Here is a 15,393-nt window from a genome sequence, read left to right on the forward strand (position 1 = left end):
CCCCCCCCCCCCCCCCCCTTTTTTTTTTTGGTACAATTTTGTGAAGTATTGAAATGTGGAAGACAGGAAATTTCCTGAGGCACAACAAGAACACTGAAGAGATTATATTCTTCTAGAAAACTGTAGAATGGAACAGAACCAGGGAGATTTGGAGCTTTGCAGGAAGCTTCAGAGGAAAGTATTTTTACATCAAGACTAGCTAAGACAGAAACCACTGGGGTAAGAGCAAGAAAGTTCTAATAATTCTGAAGAGAAGCCACAGGTAGAAGATAGGCTCATTACAATTCAGAGCAATTTTCAGCAAGCTCAAAGAACTCTCCAGAAGCTGAAGAAGTTATACAGATATTATTTTTTATTTATTTATTATTTTTCTCTTTTGTAAATATAGAGAGAGATTTCTCAGAATCCTGTGCACAGCTTGTGCATCCAGCAACATGTAGCACCTCCTCAAGGCTAAATGAACAAATGTGCACAGCCAGATTTCTGGAGAGAAATGCAATAAAACTCTTCAGGTGTCTGGCAGAGCCAAAGGAAGTTGGGTTGTGGCTCACAGGTTTTGTGAAAACATCAGACAGAGAAAATACGTCTGAGAAATGTGTCAGTTGACCAAAGGCCGTAAGTAACGTAGCAGTCAAAGAAGCTACAGGAAGCTTAGTAGCAATGACTCAATAGGCTGGCCATAGGGCAGGACTACTGAGTGACCAGCTGCCCCAAACAGAATGGAAAAAGGGAAATATTGTAAAGAATTTCTTGCAGCCTCCCCTTTCTTGTTTTCCTAGGTGAGATTTGTTTCACCTAGATAAATACCTCGTAATGTAGATGTCAACCTCTGAGCTAGGTACAAGATACCCACTTTTTGCTTCCGCTGTATAAGCATCACACTGTATTCCTCAAGGAAAAAAACAACAAATCAGCCCCAACTCTCTTGACCCTCCACGCAGTTCACTGGCAAATTGAGGCAGATACCTATTAAATGTTGCACTAAGCTCTTTTATGTCATTGTCTTATTTTGACTTGCCATCCTCAGCTGAAATGGATCCTTCTTTGGCTGCAAAGAATAGTCTAGAAAACCATATAAGGCAAAACTTCAAAGCTTAATTTCTGTCAAATTCTTGCTCTGGCAACCCTCCATCATGGAATTTTGAGTAAGCTGGGCAAACTGGGCCACAACCCAATGCCTTGCCATGCTGGTGCAGGGAGCTGGCTTTGTGTGGGACAAAGAATCAGTGTGCATCAAGCAAAAGGGTTAGGATTGTTAAAATTCTTGCAGAAGCACAAGGCCCTCGCCTCTTTCCCAAACTCCCCGTCAAGTGGTAGCTCTGCACTTCTGTCCCCATGAGGCCTTTCATGACGTGGAAACCCTTCTGCCATACACATACACAACAAGCAGCAATGCTTGACTTCAAATAGATAATCAAATGGCATCACTTGCCTGAACTATATAGAAGCCAAAGATAAACACAAGCTATATTTAATGTCATTTGCAAATCTTGCATCTGTCTACTTATTCTTGCAATTTTTCTGATTTCACTGTGGTGTGGTAGTTAGTTTTTTCAGTTTATGTTTTCCATAATTTTGTGTCTTCAAAGAAAGAAGTTAAGTAACCAATGCAAAGCATTGGAAAATCTGCTCTGGATTCAATAACTATGCATTTCTTCTTTAAATGCTTAAACTATATATATATAAAGTATATTTGCTTCACTGCAGAACTAATCTGAGCATAAATATATGATAGAAAATTTAATTTAGCTGCCATGAAAATGACCACGGCCAAGAGGTTTATAAAGCTGGTAGCACAGAATCATCTCATTTCCCCGTGCTTCCCATCATTTTTCTTTCCATTTGGCCAGAACTCCAGGCTCCTACTGCGTCTTTAATTGTTTTATCCTGCAGGCTTTCAGGGCTTCTTTCGAAGATTGGTGTTTAGTCTCAGCTGTTATCCTTAATAAACTCTGCCCATTTTTTGTGTGAGAGGATAGTATAAAACAGCTTTCCAATGGTTAGCATTTGCTTTTGCTCCTTCTTGTTTGATTTCACACATTCTATAGCTTGGAGAATTATTCTGGAGACTTCACATTCACATGGAAGGATTTAGTGTTAAATCCCTGAATCAAAATCTTATCTTTGTCCACATTTTTTTCCCCATGTGATAGAGTTATTAAGAAATTTAACAATTGTACACAACTTACTGGAGCTTCTCTCATATTCAACAAGGAACGAGATGGAGGGAAAGTGCCCAGGCGCTTCTTGAAGCCTTCTTCCACTGTCATTCCCTTGAACTGACTGTAGCTGGCAGCTTTCCACCTTTCTCACAGAAAAAAACAAAGAAACAAAAGCCAGGTTAGAGATACCACTCACATTAATACCTTGCTCCTTTGCAAGAGCACTGCTAACTATAAAATAACAATAAAATAAAATCTTTCAAGTTACATTTCAAAACCAACGTGCATGAGAAACTCTTTAGTACAGGCTCTTCCACTGAAAATGAATATAGGATGGAACAAGAGCAGTATATTAAAAGCAGTGATATGAGGTCAGGACCACGTCAGCCTGCAGGAAGCAAGCATGCAATTCTTTCAAGAAGTACTGGAAAACAGGATGTTCAGTCACAACTAGAACTGTTGTCTTGAAGTTATGCTCAAATTTTGCTTCATACCGAATGCCCACAGAGAACTAGTAGCTTCATGCAGTGAGCTACATTGCCATCAAGCTCTGGTGCACCAGCAGTAAGACACTGTTGAACCAAGCAGAAAACCCATTTGACACATTCTGCCTGAGTTTTACACCAATAGCCAGGTTGAGAGAAAGGGCTTCCCACAGCTCCTTAGTTATTCCCTCCCTACTCAGGTAGACTAGACTCAGATTGTAGCCTTATCCATGCAAACTGTAAGCACAACAGGGAAAAAAAGCCTTGCAGCCGTAGGCATTTGGAGTACAATTACATTTATTATTACTGGAAAAGAGCTGAGCCATGGGGCAGGGCTCTTTACCCATTTCTTGTCGTGTGTGAGGAAGAAGGAGGTGGGATTCATGCTGCCCAAATGAGAAGCCTCATTGCTCTTGGTCTGCCTGTAGTCAGTGAAGAATGCAAGCACCTGCAGTTGTTGAGTCATATCTCAGGTGGGCTTAACCACCCTGTGTGTACCCGCTTATCACTGACAAGACAGAGGTGGCTGTCTTGTCAGTGACAAGACAGGGCTTGTCATGTGCTTAACTTAAGCACGTGTTTAAGGGCTCCATGTGCTTAACTTAATTGTCCGTACTAACTCACTTGGTTGGAATATCTCCCATGAATTACAAAATGTTTCAACACTGAATCACAGCTTGAAATCTGGGCAGTCTTCGCTTGTGAATTTAGCACCTCAGCTCCTAGCGAGGCAACTCTGTATCTCTGTAAATGGCCAGCAGGCTTCCAAGGCACAGATCCTGTACTGGGGTGTCCCTAATCCCTATACACTACCTGGGGCAAATGAGAACTGGTAGCAAGTAAAACACAGAGCCCCCAAAAGTTCTGAAATCTTGGTCACCATTTAGCCCATCCTCTCTTTGTCTAATGCTGCCCAGAGTCCTGTTATGTGGAATGATGTTCTCAAGGGAGGAGAAAAAATTACTTTAAATATCTATCCCAAGCAATAAATAAAATGAAGAATAAGGGAAGGTGGTCTACATAGCATTTTGTGAGGAAAAAAAAAAAGGCACTAAATTTGGAGTAGATAGATTTACAATGACAACTCTTACCAGCATAAGACTTTCAGTATCTTTCCATTTAAAACATTTAATAATCTGCCAGGGATTTAGGAAAGTTTCAGAGATGTACATTTACTACCAAATTGCTATTAAGTAATTGAAGAAGGAAGGGGTGGGGAGGACTGCATGACTTGTAATTTGCACAAAAATACAATGACAGACACAACAAACCCTTAAAATAAAAGTGTTCTCACCCATAATCTCCAGAATTGATGTGCTGAATTAAGTCTTGGCGAACAAGGCATACTTCTTTTGAACACTTCCAGAGACCTTGGAAGCATTTGCTGAAAGAGCAAGAATATTACTGAACAGAAAATTGATTGTCAAAGGAAATACGTGCACTTTAACAGCAGAAAGAAGACGGGGGGTGAAAGTGTAAACCATTTAAATGTCACATAATATTTATGAAAACACTATCCTACTTCTTGTTACTTCACTACCTAATGAATCTTAATTGGAACAAGTTGGGAAGGTTTACAGCTTCCAGGGAAGGTTATTTTTGAAAAGTTTTGCTTCCATATTTGTGAGACAAAACCAGGGAAAAAAGACTATGTCCTGTAAAAGAGATGTTTTGGGGAAGTTTTGCTCTGGAAGACCAGAAAGGAGCCATGTGGCCATAGATACCTTGCTCTAAGGACACTGGGCTAAAATAGGGGCAGTGGGAGTCCCAGCATTTTTGAGTGTGCCTGCCCCACCACAGTCTGCCTGGGGGCTGGAGTTGCAGGGCTGGGTTTTGGAGAGACAAAGTAGAGAGGTGGCTCAGGCACCCGCCCGCCAGGGCCAGCAGCAGAGCTCTGCTGCCTGTGCTCTCTGCTCCTTCCCAAGGCAGAGAAAGGGATGCTCAAACCGTTCACCCCTTTCCTACATAAATATACATACATATATTCTTACCTTATGAAATAATGTAAGTCACATCACTCATGCCAAAGAAACAGAGGAAGATGTTCTGAAAGAACTCCTTTAACTTTAATGACATTTGATTTGTCTTTATTCGGGTCAATGCCCAGGTGTAGGCTGAAACCATTTCAACTCAGGTCAGAGGCAGCAGATGATTGACCGAGCAGGAACAGAATTAGGCCAGTGAGGAGGAGATTTTAATACTCTTATTTTCATACCTCAATTAGAAAGACCACTGACCTCTTCCCATTCTTCTAAGCTGGCTGTAACCCAGCTCTACAGCATCTTAATACAGTATTACTCGTCCAGCTCTTTTGATTTGATTACATGTTTAGTATGAATTCAAGGATGCTCACTATCTTAATTCCTGTTTCATGACATATGTTAAATAAAATTCAAGTTGCTGTTCTCTGAAATATTACCAGGAATTGCAGTTGTCTTTAATCATTGCTCCTTCTCCGTAATATCGGCCATCTTTATAACAACCTGCCAACATAACATATAGATGTATGAAAAAAAATAACATTTTTGAAGTGAATTAACACAAAACTCTTGCTACTTTTGAATTAAATGATTGTATATGGTATGCATAAATTATTTAGTTGAAAGTTGGCAGCATCTATTTCCAGTTTCTTCCAAGTAATGAAGGCAGTTTGAAGTATTTCAATTTTTTACCAGATACATTATCATTCATAGTAAATAAAATCAGCAACAGATTTAAAGAAGCTGCTGAAAAATTCTTCCACGTAAATAAAATAATTTTTCCAATATTTTCCACTAATGAACTTAAAAAGAACATTTCTAATAAAAATACTTTTCTAATTGTCAATTAAGACAGAAATAAGTTTTTACGGTTGCAGAATTTTAAAAAATAACTACCCCAAGCCTATTGTAATATATTATTTTTCCTCACCAGTTTAATTACTGTTTGAAAAACAGGCTGTACTTGTTTGAGCCAGGACAGAACTAATTTTGTTCAGTGATCTTACTTTTCAGCTCAGTCTCTGCTCAGTGACTGCATTGGCTGAAGTTAACGGCATATTTCTGCAGACAGTGTCTGCTTCCAGCAGTGACAGCACTTGATGTTTACAGCTCCTGCCAGGGATTGGTGAGCAGAAAGACTCTTACTCCTATGGAGACCAAGGTCACTGCTAAATCCTGTGTGCCACGGTGGGGTGCAGTAAGTGAGAAGCTGCACCTCACTTCACTGCACCTCACTGAGAAAGGACTTTGTGTGTGTCTTAAGCTTCCACATAAACAGTTTCTTCAGTGCACTTGATTGTCAAAGATTCAGTAAAAGAAAGATCCAGTACACCTGTGCAGGGCTTCGGATCAAGTCCATAAAGAACATTATATATTTATCACATGGTTCTTTGCTTTCCAGCCTGTTCTCATGGTTCCTCCACTGCTGAGCCTACAGGTAGAGCTCCTTCTCTCACTGAAAGTGTTTGAAGTCAGAATCCCCAAGTTCTCCCTCCTCCTCCATTTTCAAGAAGCTTAAACCATATTTCGTACTAATATAGCATTGACCTGCATTTGCATTAGTTCACCCTTTTTTCTCACCACAAGTGTGAGGAAGGTCATCCTCTCTCTCATGGCAAGGGCTGGAGCTTGTCTGCCCAGACATACACGTATATGCCTCGGCTGCCTAGACCTCTTATTGGCAGGAGAGAAATACGCATTTCTTACCCACAGCTGATTTCACACCAAAGGGCAGAAGGGGACTAGAGCTGATGAATTAATTATAAGTGCCTATCTTCCCCTGTTAGTCACACAGCAGGCTATGTTAGCTACTGCAGACGCCGACGAGATATACCCTACCTAAGCAGCCTGAGGGCCAAAGTGTCGGCTCTAGTTCAGCTTCTGCTAAGATCCAAGACATTTTTTCAGATAATACCCAAAGCAAATCATTTAGGAGTCACAGTTTGTCACAGTCTGGCACAAAGTCAGCATTAGATAGTAGGTGCAAGGAGGCATCAAACAAGATATTTCGAATATATGGAGGGAAGGAAGTGTCGATGCAGCAGCTGAGCGACAGCACAGAACCTCACTGGAGCTCTGCTGCCAGGCCTCCCACCTCTGCCTGAGAAAAAATGCAAATCTGAACAAGTACAGAAGAAGCTTTCTAATAACGTGTGCTTAGGGAATCAAAGATTAAAGCCATAGTTTCTTTAGTCTGGCCAAATTAAGACTTAGAGAGCCAGGAGTGCTGCTTGAGGCATCAGCGGCAGTGAGCAGACATACCCAAGCTAAAAGACACAGTTTGCATGAGAACACAGTAAGGTTGTCTGGCTATGAATATATTAGGTTGGAATATTAATATGTTAAATGGCAAAGCAATTATTTTGAAGATGCAGCCTGAAGAATTTGTGAATGGGATTATATGATGTGAAAATTGTGACTGGAGGGAAAAGTGTTTGATAAATGAGGACTTCCCTCCAAGTTCAGCATTCCTACGTCCTTCCCACTCTTACTTCTTTAGGCCCCAGTATTCGTGTAAGTAGACCTGTCAGTGAAACATCTCCAGGTTTACTCACTTGTATGACATACCCTGACTGTGCAAGAGCAATTAGCAAACTTGCTGCACATCATTTTTATACCACCACCAGGCTGAGATCCATTATGTTGGCTCTCACAGGTGTTTTTGTACCATCAGAGAAATTGAAATGAAAAAATAAAATAAATAATAAACATAGTAAATAAATAAAACTCAAACAGTTCTTCCAATAACAAAAATTTAAATATTAATAATAAAAAAATGCAGAATTTCTATTTGGTAACTAAGGCAGGAATGTTCACGTTTTTTTCTGAAACTCCGCAGGAAAGCCATTGAAACCTACTGAATGCTGGTTTCATAAAGGAAAAGTCAAAGCAGTTCCACATAGCTAAGTTGAGACTGGCCCTCAGCGTGGTGTACACCCATGAAAGAAATTACAGCGTAGCTTACTGCTACGTCAGTGAACAGGCAGGAACCCAGAAATAATGAACTGAGCAGTTTTACTGCTGCTCATTCCAGCCCATGTAAGCCACTTGTTTATCGGTTTATTTAAAGAAACATGACTCAGGAAGCACTGAGAGCAAAACCACAGGCAACTAAAAGATCATAATCTTCTAGGTGAAAATTACGTTGGCATTTGTGGTCTTCCAGTGCTTAAGTAATTATTAGCCAAAGGCAGGAGTGTAGTCTTAGTTACTGAAAGTCACATAACAAAATTTTGTAATTTCTAAAAATGCTTCATAGTTTGCTTAATCTTCAGACATTCAGTCCTTTCTGTTTCTCCAATTTTTTTCTTCCAATTAGATTCTCTCTTCACTGTTTCTCAGACATTCCAGTTCTAGAAAGTTCCTTTAGAAGTTCTGCGGGTTTTTTCCTGCTGTATGTTTGCCGCTTTATTATTCTCCTTTTACCCTTTAAATTACTTTCATAACAAATATCCAATAAACAGACTTTAAAACGCTGAAGACTTCCCATCAGGGAAGCAGTTTAAGGATCAGAAAAACAGGATCTTGTTTTGACATGAGGTATAAAAAGCAAGATCAGCTATAGGGCAAATAAAGGTGCTTGAACAGAATAAATAAATTTGGTACCTCTGGCAAGTATATAAAGTCCAGGAATTACAAAATAATGAACAGATAAGTAAAAAATAGGATTAAGAAAGGCAGTAAAGTATTACCCCTCACCTCTTCCCTTATCTAAAGCTTCTGTTACACTTTTTCCTTTTAGAGGTAAGGGGCCCACATGGCAAACTGCTGCAGGTTTTGTAGTGATTTGCTTCCATGAAACAGTTTGCCAAACCCAAAGCCAGACCCGCAGGCTGTCACCTCGAGCAGAAGTGCTGCTAAATGTTTATGTAGAGTTTAAAACAACAGCCCCCTGAACTGCTGAAAATAATAATATACACCACTGCACCAGATAAATATGAAATGAATGTCTTTATTTACATAAATCATAGAACATTCTTTCAGATTATTAAAAACACTTTAGGAAACCAAATTTGTTTTATAGCATTTCTGTTGCTCCCACTTATCAGATTTTGGCTACATGCCTGGCTTAAGAGCACAGCTTGCTCTTAAGAGCTCATGGTCTAAGTGCTGGAATGAAATCAGCAGGATTATTGCAAAAAACTGTTAATTTTAAAAAGTCATGGTAGTATTTTTATTTATTTTAGGCTTTTGACAGTTTGATACAGTCTCCACATTTGCAGCCAGACTCGGTCTACCAATAGTAAGAATTACATAGTCTTAAAATCCATGATTCTGAACTTTTCTCAATAGCAGGGATTTGGCCTATGCAAGAATCAAGGGAGGACCAGCTGTTTGCAATCTTTTTTCTTTTCTTTTTATTTTTTTTAATCTCTAGTTCTAAAAAAACAGACTGAGTTGATAGTATTCCTGAAATAACTTCCATTACAAACTAGTAACAGAAGAAACTAAAAAAGAGGAAACTAAAATATGCCAGAAATCTTGTTCTAACCACATCCCTTCAGCCAGTACTGCACCTGAGCTGTTGCAGGAAAAGCAGTGTCCTGCAGAAAAGCTACGCTAGATGAAAAGTTTTGCAGAATACCTCGAAGCAATATCATTCAGGATAAGCCTGTTTTCTTGGTGATTTATTTGTGCTGATGGATACAGAAATTAAGAGTTCGCTGTTCATTTTATGTTAATTTGTGAAACTTTATTGACACTCTTGAGATTACACTAACTTTGACCCATGAGTTTATCTCTGAGAAGCTTCAGGTAAAACAGAGGTTCTGTCCAACAGAAATATGATCTAACCAGCAGTAAAAATATGTCCCTAGAGACAAAGAAATAACCGCAAGCATAATTCTTATTCCAGTTTCATACTCAGTGTCTTTGTCCACTATTTCGCTAGTAACATTTTTGGGATGTATATGTCTTAAATATTTATCACTAATTTTACTTCCAAGTATATTTTTATCATGATGCACTAATGCCAGCTGAGCATTTTCTCTATGCTTACCTGATGTTGGAGATGGCCAAGGCTCATTTGACCTAGTGGGCTCAATGGAGTGGTCACAGACATCCCAGTAGTCACCGCAACAGTCTACAGGGCCAGGAGAACTTGAGGTACAGAACTGGTCACAGTAACATATAGCTGCTTTGGAGATGACGTTAAAGCCACAGTCATCATTTCTTCCTGTGCAACAGCCTCGTATCCTGCAGGACCTTTCCTCATACAGACTCCTTTTTAGTCTGTTCGACTCTGCAGAACCACCATCTTCAACAGTGTAAAGTCCTCGGGGGGAATTTCTTCTAGAGTCAAGCTGTTTTGCCATCCAAACTTCACTTGCAATGCTGTATAAGAGCAATATGTGACTTTTGAGCCACATTCTTCTGCCTCTAGCAGAATTTTTTTGAGGCTCTTTGTGTTTCGATTTATCTGTAAATGTTCATTTACTGCAGCTGTAATACCTTGTGTTAGAATTCAGAAAGAAATCTGAACAGAAAGCTGCAGATTACAGTGTTCTAGAAAAACTCTGTATGTGTTAATTATTAGTCAGACATGTTGTAAACTGATTTATTTGCCCAAGGTACAGACATACTGGAAAAAGAGCCACAACTATGTATTCATTGTTGTGTAACATTGAGTGCATTCTTTTGCAAATGGCAAAGTTTATAGTCAAGGTTTCAGAATATACAGAATATACATGGTCCAATACTTTAGTTCCCTACTTGGTTGAGTGGTCACATCCAGAGGATAGTGGTCAATGGCTTGATGTCCAAATGGAGATCAGTGACAAGTGGTGTCCCTCAGGAGTCCATACCAGGACCAGTGCTGTTTAATATCTTCAACAATGACATAGGCAGTGGGATTGAGTGCACCCTCAGCAAGTATGCAGACGGCACCAAGCTGAGAGGTGCAGCTGACACACCAGAGGAACAGGATGCCACCCAGAGAGACCTGAACAAGCTGAAGAAGTGGGCCTATGTGAACCTCATGAGGTTTCATAAGGCCAGGTGCAAGGTCCTGCACATGGGTTGGGGCAACACTTAATATCAATACAGGCTGGAGAATGATGTGATTGAGAGCAGCCCTTCAGTGAAGGACTTGGGGATTCTCGTGGATGAAAAGCTGGACATGACCCAACAATGTGTGCTCGCAGCACAGAAAGCCAACCATATCCTGGGCTGCACCAAAGGAAGCGTGGCCAGCAGGTTGAGGGAGGTGATCCTACTGCTCTACTCTGCTCTGGTGAGATCTGTGGGGTATTGCATCCAGCTCTGGATCCTTAGCACAAGAAGGACATGAACATGTTGCAGAGAGCCCAGAGGAGGGCCACAAAAATGATCAGAAGGCTGGAGCACCTCTCCTATGAAGAAAGGCTGAAAGAGTTGGGGTGGTTCAACCTGGAGAAGAGAAGGCTCCAGGGAGACCTTACTATGGCCTTTCAGTACTTAAAGGGAGCTCATAAGAAGGATGGGGACAGTCTTTTTAGCAAGGCCTGTTGCAACAGGACAAGGGATAACTGTTTTTAAACTAAAAGTGGAGATTTAGACTAGATATAAGGAAGAAATTCTTTACTGTGAGAGTGGTGAAACAGTGACACAGGTTGCCCAGAGAGGTGGTAGATGTCCCATCCCTGGAAGCGTTCAAGGTCAGGCTGGATGGGGCTCTGGGCAACCTGATCTAGTTGAAGATGTCCCTGCTCACTACAAGGAGGGTTGGACTAGATGACCTTTGAAGGTCCCTTCCAGCCCAATGCATTCCATGATTCTAAGTGGATGGCGAACTGTTTTCCAGGGAATGAAGGAGATTTTTTCCTCTGTGACTTCAGTTGGGCTGCTCAGTGCTGCAGGAAGTCACAGCATCAAAGGGCAGTTACTTTTGAAAGCACAGCTGGCAGCACAGCCAGTTTAGATGCATTGCACAAATAAGAGAGGTGTTCAGAGGGAATGTGTTTGTGTATGTGTGTATGTTTATACATAAGGGTTTGTAATCCAAATGTTCAAATCTTTAACAAAATTTCTTGCCAGCAGTGCTTTTATTGGACCTGCCTCTCATACTGTCCCCACCACTGATAAAAAACTATGGATGGGGGGAAATTGCATCAGAACATATAATTTTTATTCTGCTCTGTTGCAAGCAATCTTCTATGTGGAAGTTAATAGAAAGGCCAAGGTCAGCCACATGCAATCACTGTACATCACACAATAGGACATAAATCCTAGTCTTCTATTTTTCTCTGTGTTTTTTTATTGTTTTGTTTATGAGATAAAAATATGGACAACATTAAGTTGTTGTCCATGCTATATATATGACTATATATATATGACTATTTATGTATATATATGACCTCTATAATGCATCAAATACAACATGATGAAAATGAGAAAAAACATTGTCATGTAAATTCAAGTGAAGTGCTCAGTAGAAATGATAATCAGGTTCTTCTCCTTGTGTCTATGCAGCTCCATCCATTCCAAGAGTACGACTTCTGGTTTGCACTGACATTAGCAAAACACAAATCTTCTTTGTTATTAAAGATCTTTGGAAATATTTTTACAAAGTTATCTCCTTGATCTGGAAGCATAAGAAACAAAAAAAGCTGTCACATGTGATAAATATTATCAGCCGGTCAGATTAAGCGAACAGGCCTATCTGCGTTTCAAGTTAGAGATCTCTGGTTTCATTTGGTTTTGTTTAGTGCCTTTTTTTTAAATTTTCAACTTTAAAGACTTGCTGATGATAAACCAGAGGCAAGGGATTGGCTTGGAAAGGATGTGAGCTAGTTTACACAGGAATGATAATTCCCTTAAAGGAACATGAAAATGTAGCATGCGCTTCTAAACAGCTTTGTTTTGTGACACAAGAAACTGTGCTGGAACTTGATAAAATCTATTTTTAGTGTTGGTATATGTTCAAACCTTAAAAAACCCTCACAACTCTATTCTATTGTGGTTCAGCAAATATTTTTACTATTTCAGTTTCCTTGGTAAACAAAAGTAGCTCTCTGTCCACTGCATGAAAGCATTCGTTGGCTTACCTGTAACTATTTAGAAACAGTTTAACGTGTCCTTTTTCTCTAACAAAGATTAACCTATTCCAAGCTTGCACCTGTTTCAGCACTACCTAATAGCTACCCCTGAGCTTCAAAAAAACACCACACGTTTGGCAGTAATTCAAATATTATTACCACCGAACACTTGATGGACTAACAATAAAAAACAGTTTGAAATGTCCAAGAATCCCTTTAAAGCTGGAGCATGATTATTGACAGCCTTTCTTTCGAAGCCTCCATGATTTGTCTGAATGAGCCTATTGGGCATCATTAAAATCTCTGTTCTAATCACCTTCAGAGAACAGGTAAGAGCAATGCCCAATGAGACTCTGGGTGCTGAAGGTCACTCCTAGGACAGATGGCAGAGTCCATCTTCTATCAGAAGACTGCAGCACCTTCCCTTCTCTTGGCTGCTTAAAGTGACCAGGGTCAAGCCTTGCACCTAGACCTAGAGGGAAAACTGCAGTACTGCTACCTTGTGCCAGGAAAATGAAGTCACTTTGGCAGAAATACCACTATTGTTAATGGCTGCATTATCAATGACTTCACAAAAAATATTATCACACAATGTCTTCTCTCTCCCAAGCACTAATGGCAGAATAGGATTCACCCTCCCAAGCTGTGAGTGACTAGCTCCTAGATGTGTTTATGCAGAGGAAACTTGTGTGTTAAAGTGATTTTCTCACTGTCACTATGGTCTCCATATGCCTGGAGCAGGTGTAGAAATGGGGTTGCTTTCACCCTCTTTGGTGACAGCTGGCAGCTCACTGCTGTGGGTTGTTGGCATGGTACCAAGCAGTGCCACTTTTAATTCAAATATTTCAGGCCTGCCTATCTCAATTCTTATGACACTAATGCAGGCTATGTTTAACTCAGCATAATGATGGCTTACATGACAAATTTCATCAGATGTCTAAGTAGTCTTGCCACACTTGATACACACAGCCTCTGGGACAAATGCACCCAGTTCCTCAGACATTTAAACCAACAGATTTAGGGTCAAAGTCAGAGGTAGAGGAAGAGAAACTGACACCAATTGACCATGTCAAAAAAAATCCCATTCCTCAAACACATGGATTCACACACGTAAGTGCTCGAGCACTCAGAATCATCGACACGTAAAAGAAGATGACTTTATAGGTATTGCATCATACTAAGAGGTTGCTACGGCCTCATACCCTTTTCACTCTTCCTACCACAGTAACTCACCATGCAAGCTTCCCACCCCAGCTGCATCACTTGGTCAACCTCAAGTCAGCAGATTCCATCTCATTCTGCTTATTGCCTGCCACGCTCCAGTATTGCCCTGAGATCAGCCCACTCTGGACTCAGTCAAGGAAATAATTGTTAAGAATGGGGGAACCTGTGCATAAAACAGCACAGAATGCTTGCAGCACACTGCTGCAAGCGCTCTCCCAAACAGTGTTCCACTAGGGCTCACAGAGTGGGTGGCTGCAGTTATCATGGCTTGTATCTGTATAGGAACCTCTCAGGAGACACAACCAGGCATGGCAATATTGGCAGTGGCCAAAAACTGTCATGGACTGCATGTCACCTGTGTTAGGCTGTCCGTGCAGGTTATTGTGGACAGTTTATCCCGTGCATGGCTGCACATAGCTTCAGAGAGGTGATACTTGCAGTGAGCTTGCCGATCCCATACCTCACCAGCCAGTTAGAGGCGAAGAAGAGAAACATACTGTATTTCACTGTCAGTATGAGCTCTCAGAAGGTCTTGGGCTAGTGTTGCATGGCAGATGTGTACCTTCTCATGATCATATCAAATATGTGGCCCCACCTGATCCCACCAGTGAAGGCTGGCACCCCAAGACTAAAATCTTCTATTGACCACGGGTAGACTGACAAGGGAGGAGGCAGAAAGTAGCCTTCCAAACCAATACTAGAAACTTGAACAACTTGTCCATGTGCCTACCATTAGTCTTAACACCAAGCAGGCTTAGAAGTGCTTCAGATACATATTAAGCTTGGCATTATTGTAATGCGAGTGTCACCAGCCCAGTTCTAGAGAAACCAGCTGCAGCGGGTTTAAGCTTGTAAGCTACTCCATTTGCTTTGGGGTGTATGACTTGAGTAGTGTAGAAATAGCTTAGGATTGTTCTGTGTATGGCTAGGTACTACTCCCTGCATAAGCGAGAGCAGTCTTACATAGAAATCATAAACTCATTTTTCCTCAGACATCTTTTACAATGTACAAAGAGAAGCTGCAAGAACGATATACACAACTTATTCATATGAAACAATTACACCGTGAATAATGTCTGCACTAGATAGTCACATGGTCACCAATCCCAGTAAGGCAGTCAGTGAGCCTGTGCAGGGTAGACAAGCATCGGTCAGGTGGGGAATGACTGGGCTTCTTAATCCTCATAACAGGCTGATCCTCAGTATTGCTGGGTTGCCACTTTGTGATTTTCCTCTTTTAACAAGCTTTTCATACCTTAAGATACAAATTTTTTCCTTTTATATCCTTGAGCCTTTTAACAAAATGCTTCCCTCTGTGCTTTCACTTTCCTCATTTTGCGTAGCTTTAGCTTGTGAACTTCCTGATATTTAAGCAATTTTCTCATTAAAACCGAGTCGAGAGCAAAGAGCTGTGCTACAGCAAACCAGGCTTTGGATCCCAGACAGCTGAACCCTTGGGACAAGGGCTGCCCTTAGTCTGAAACAGTAACCAAATTTTCTCAAGTAATGAATTCTAACTCTCTTTCCC

The 15,393-nt window shown here is 40.7% G+C and overlaps 1 protein-coding gene across 1 annotated transcript in view; it reads right to left on the reverse strand.

The window, feature by feature from the left end:
• The window catches only part of TINAG (tubulointerstitial nephritis antigen), a 16,804-nt gene extending 6,809 nt beyond the window's left edge, over positions 1-9,995 (reverse strand). The window contains exons 1-4 of the mRNA XM_010134525.1: positions 9,626-9,995; positions 5,067-5,130; positions 3,942-4,031; positions 2,190-2,304 (exon numbers count right to left, since the gene is read on the reverse strand). Of these exons, the coding sequence (XP_010132827.1) occupies positions 2,190-2,304; positions 3,942-4,031; positions 5,067-5,130; positions 9,626-9,995 (639 nt within the window). The remainder of the gene's footprint in view (positions 1-2,189; positions 2,305-3,941; positions 4,032-5,066; positions 5,131-9,625) is intronic.
• Positions 9,996-15,393: the final 5,398 nt, after the last annotated feature.

This window comes from Buceros rhinoceros, unplaced genomic scaffold (assembly GCF_000710305.1).
Source record: "Buceros rhinoceros silvestris isolate BGI_N320 unplaced genomic scaffold, ASM71030v1 scaffold7884, whole genome shotgun sequence".
In the NCBI taxonomy this organism is placed as follows: domain Eukaryota; kingdom Metazoa; phylum Chordata; class Aves; order Bucerotiformes; family Bucerotidae; genus Buceros; species Buceros rhinoceros.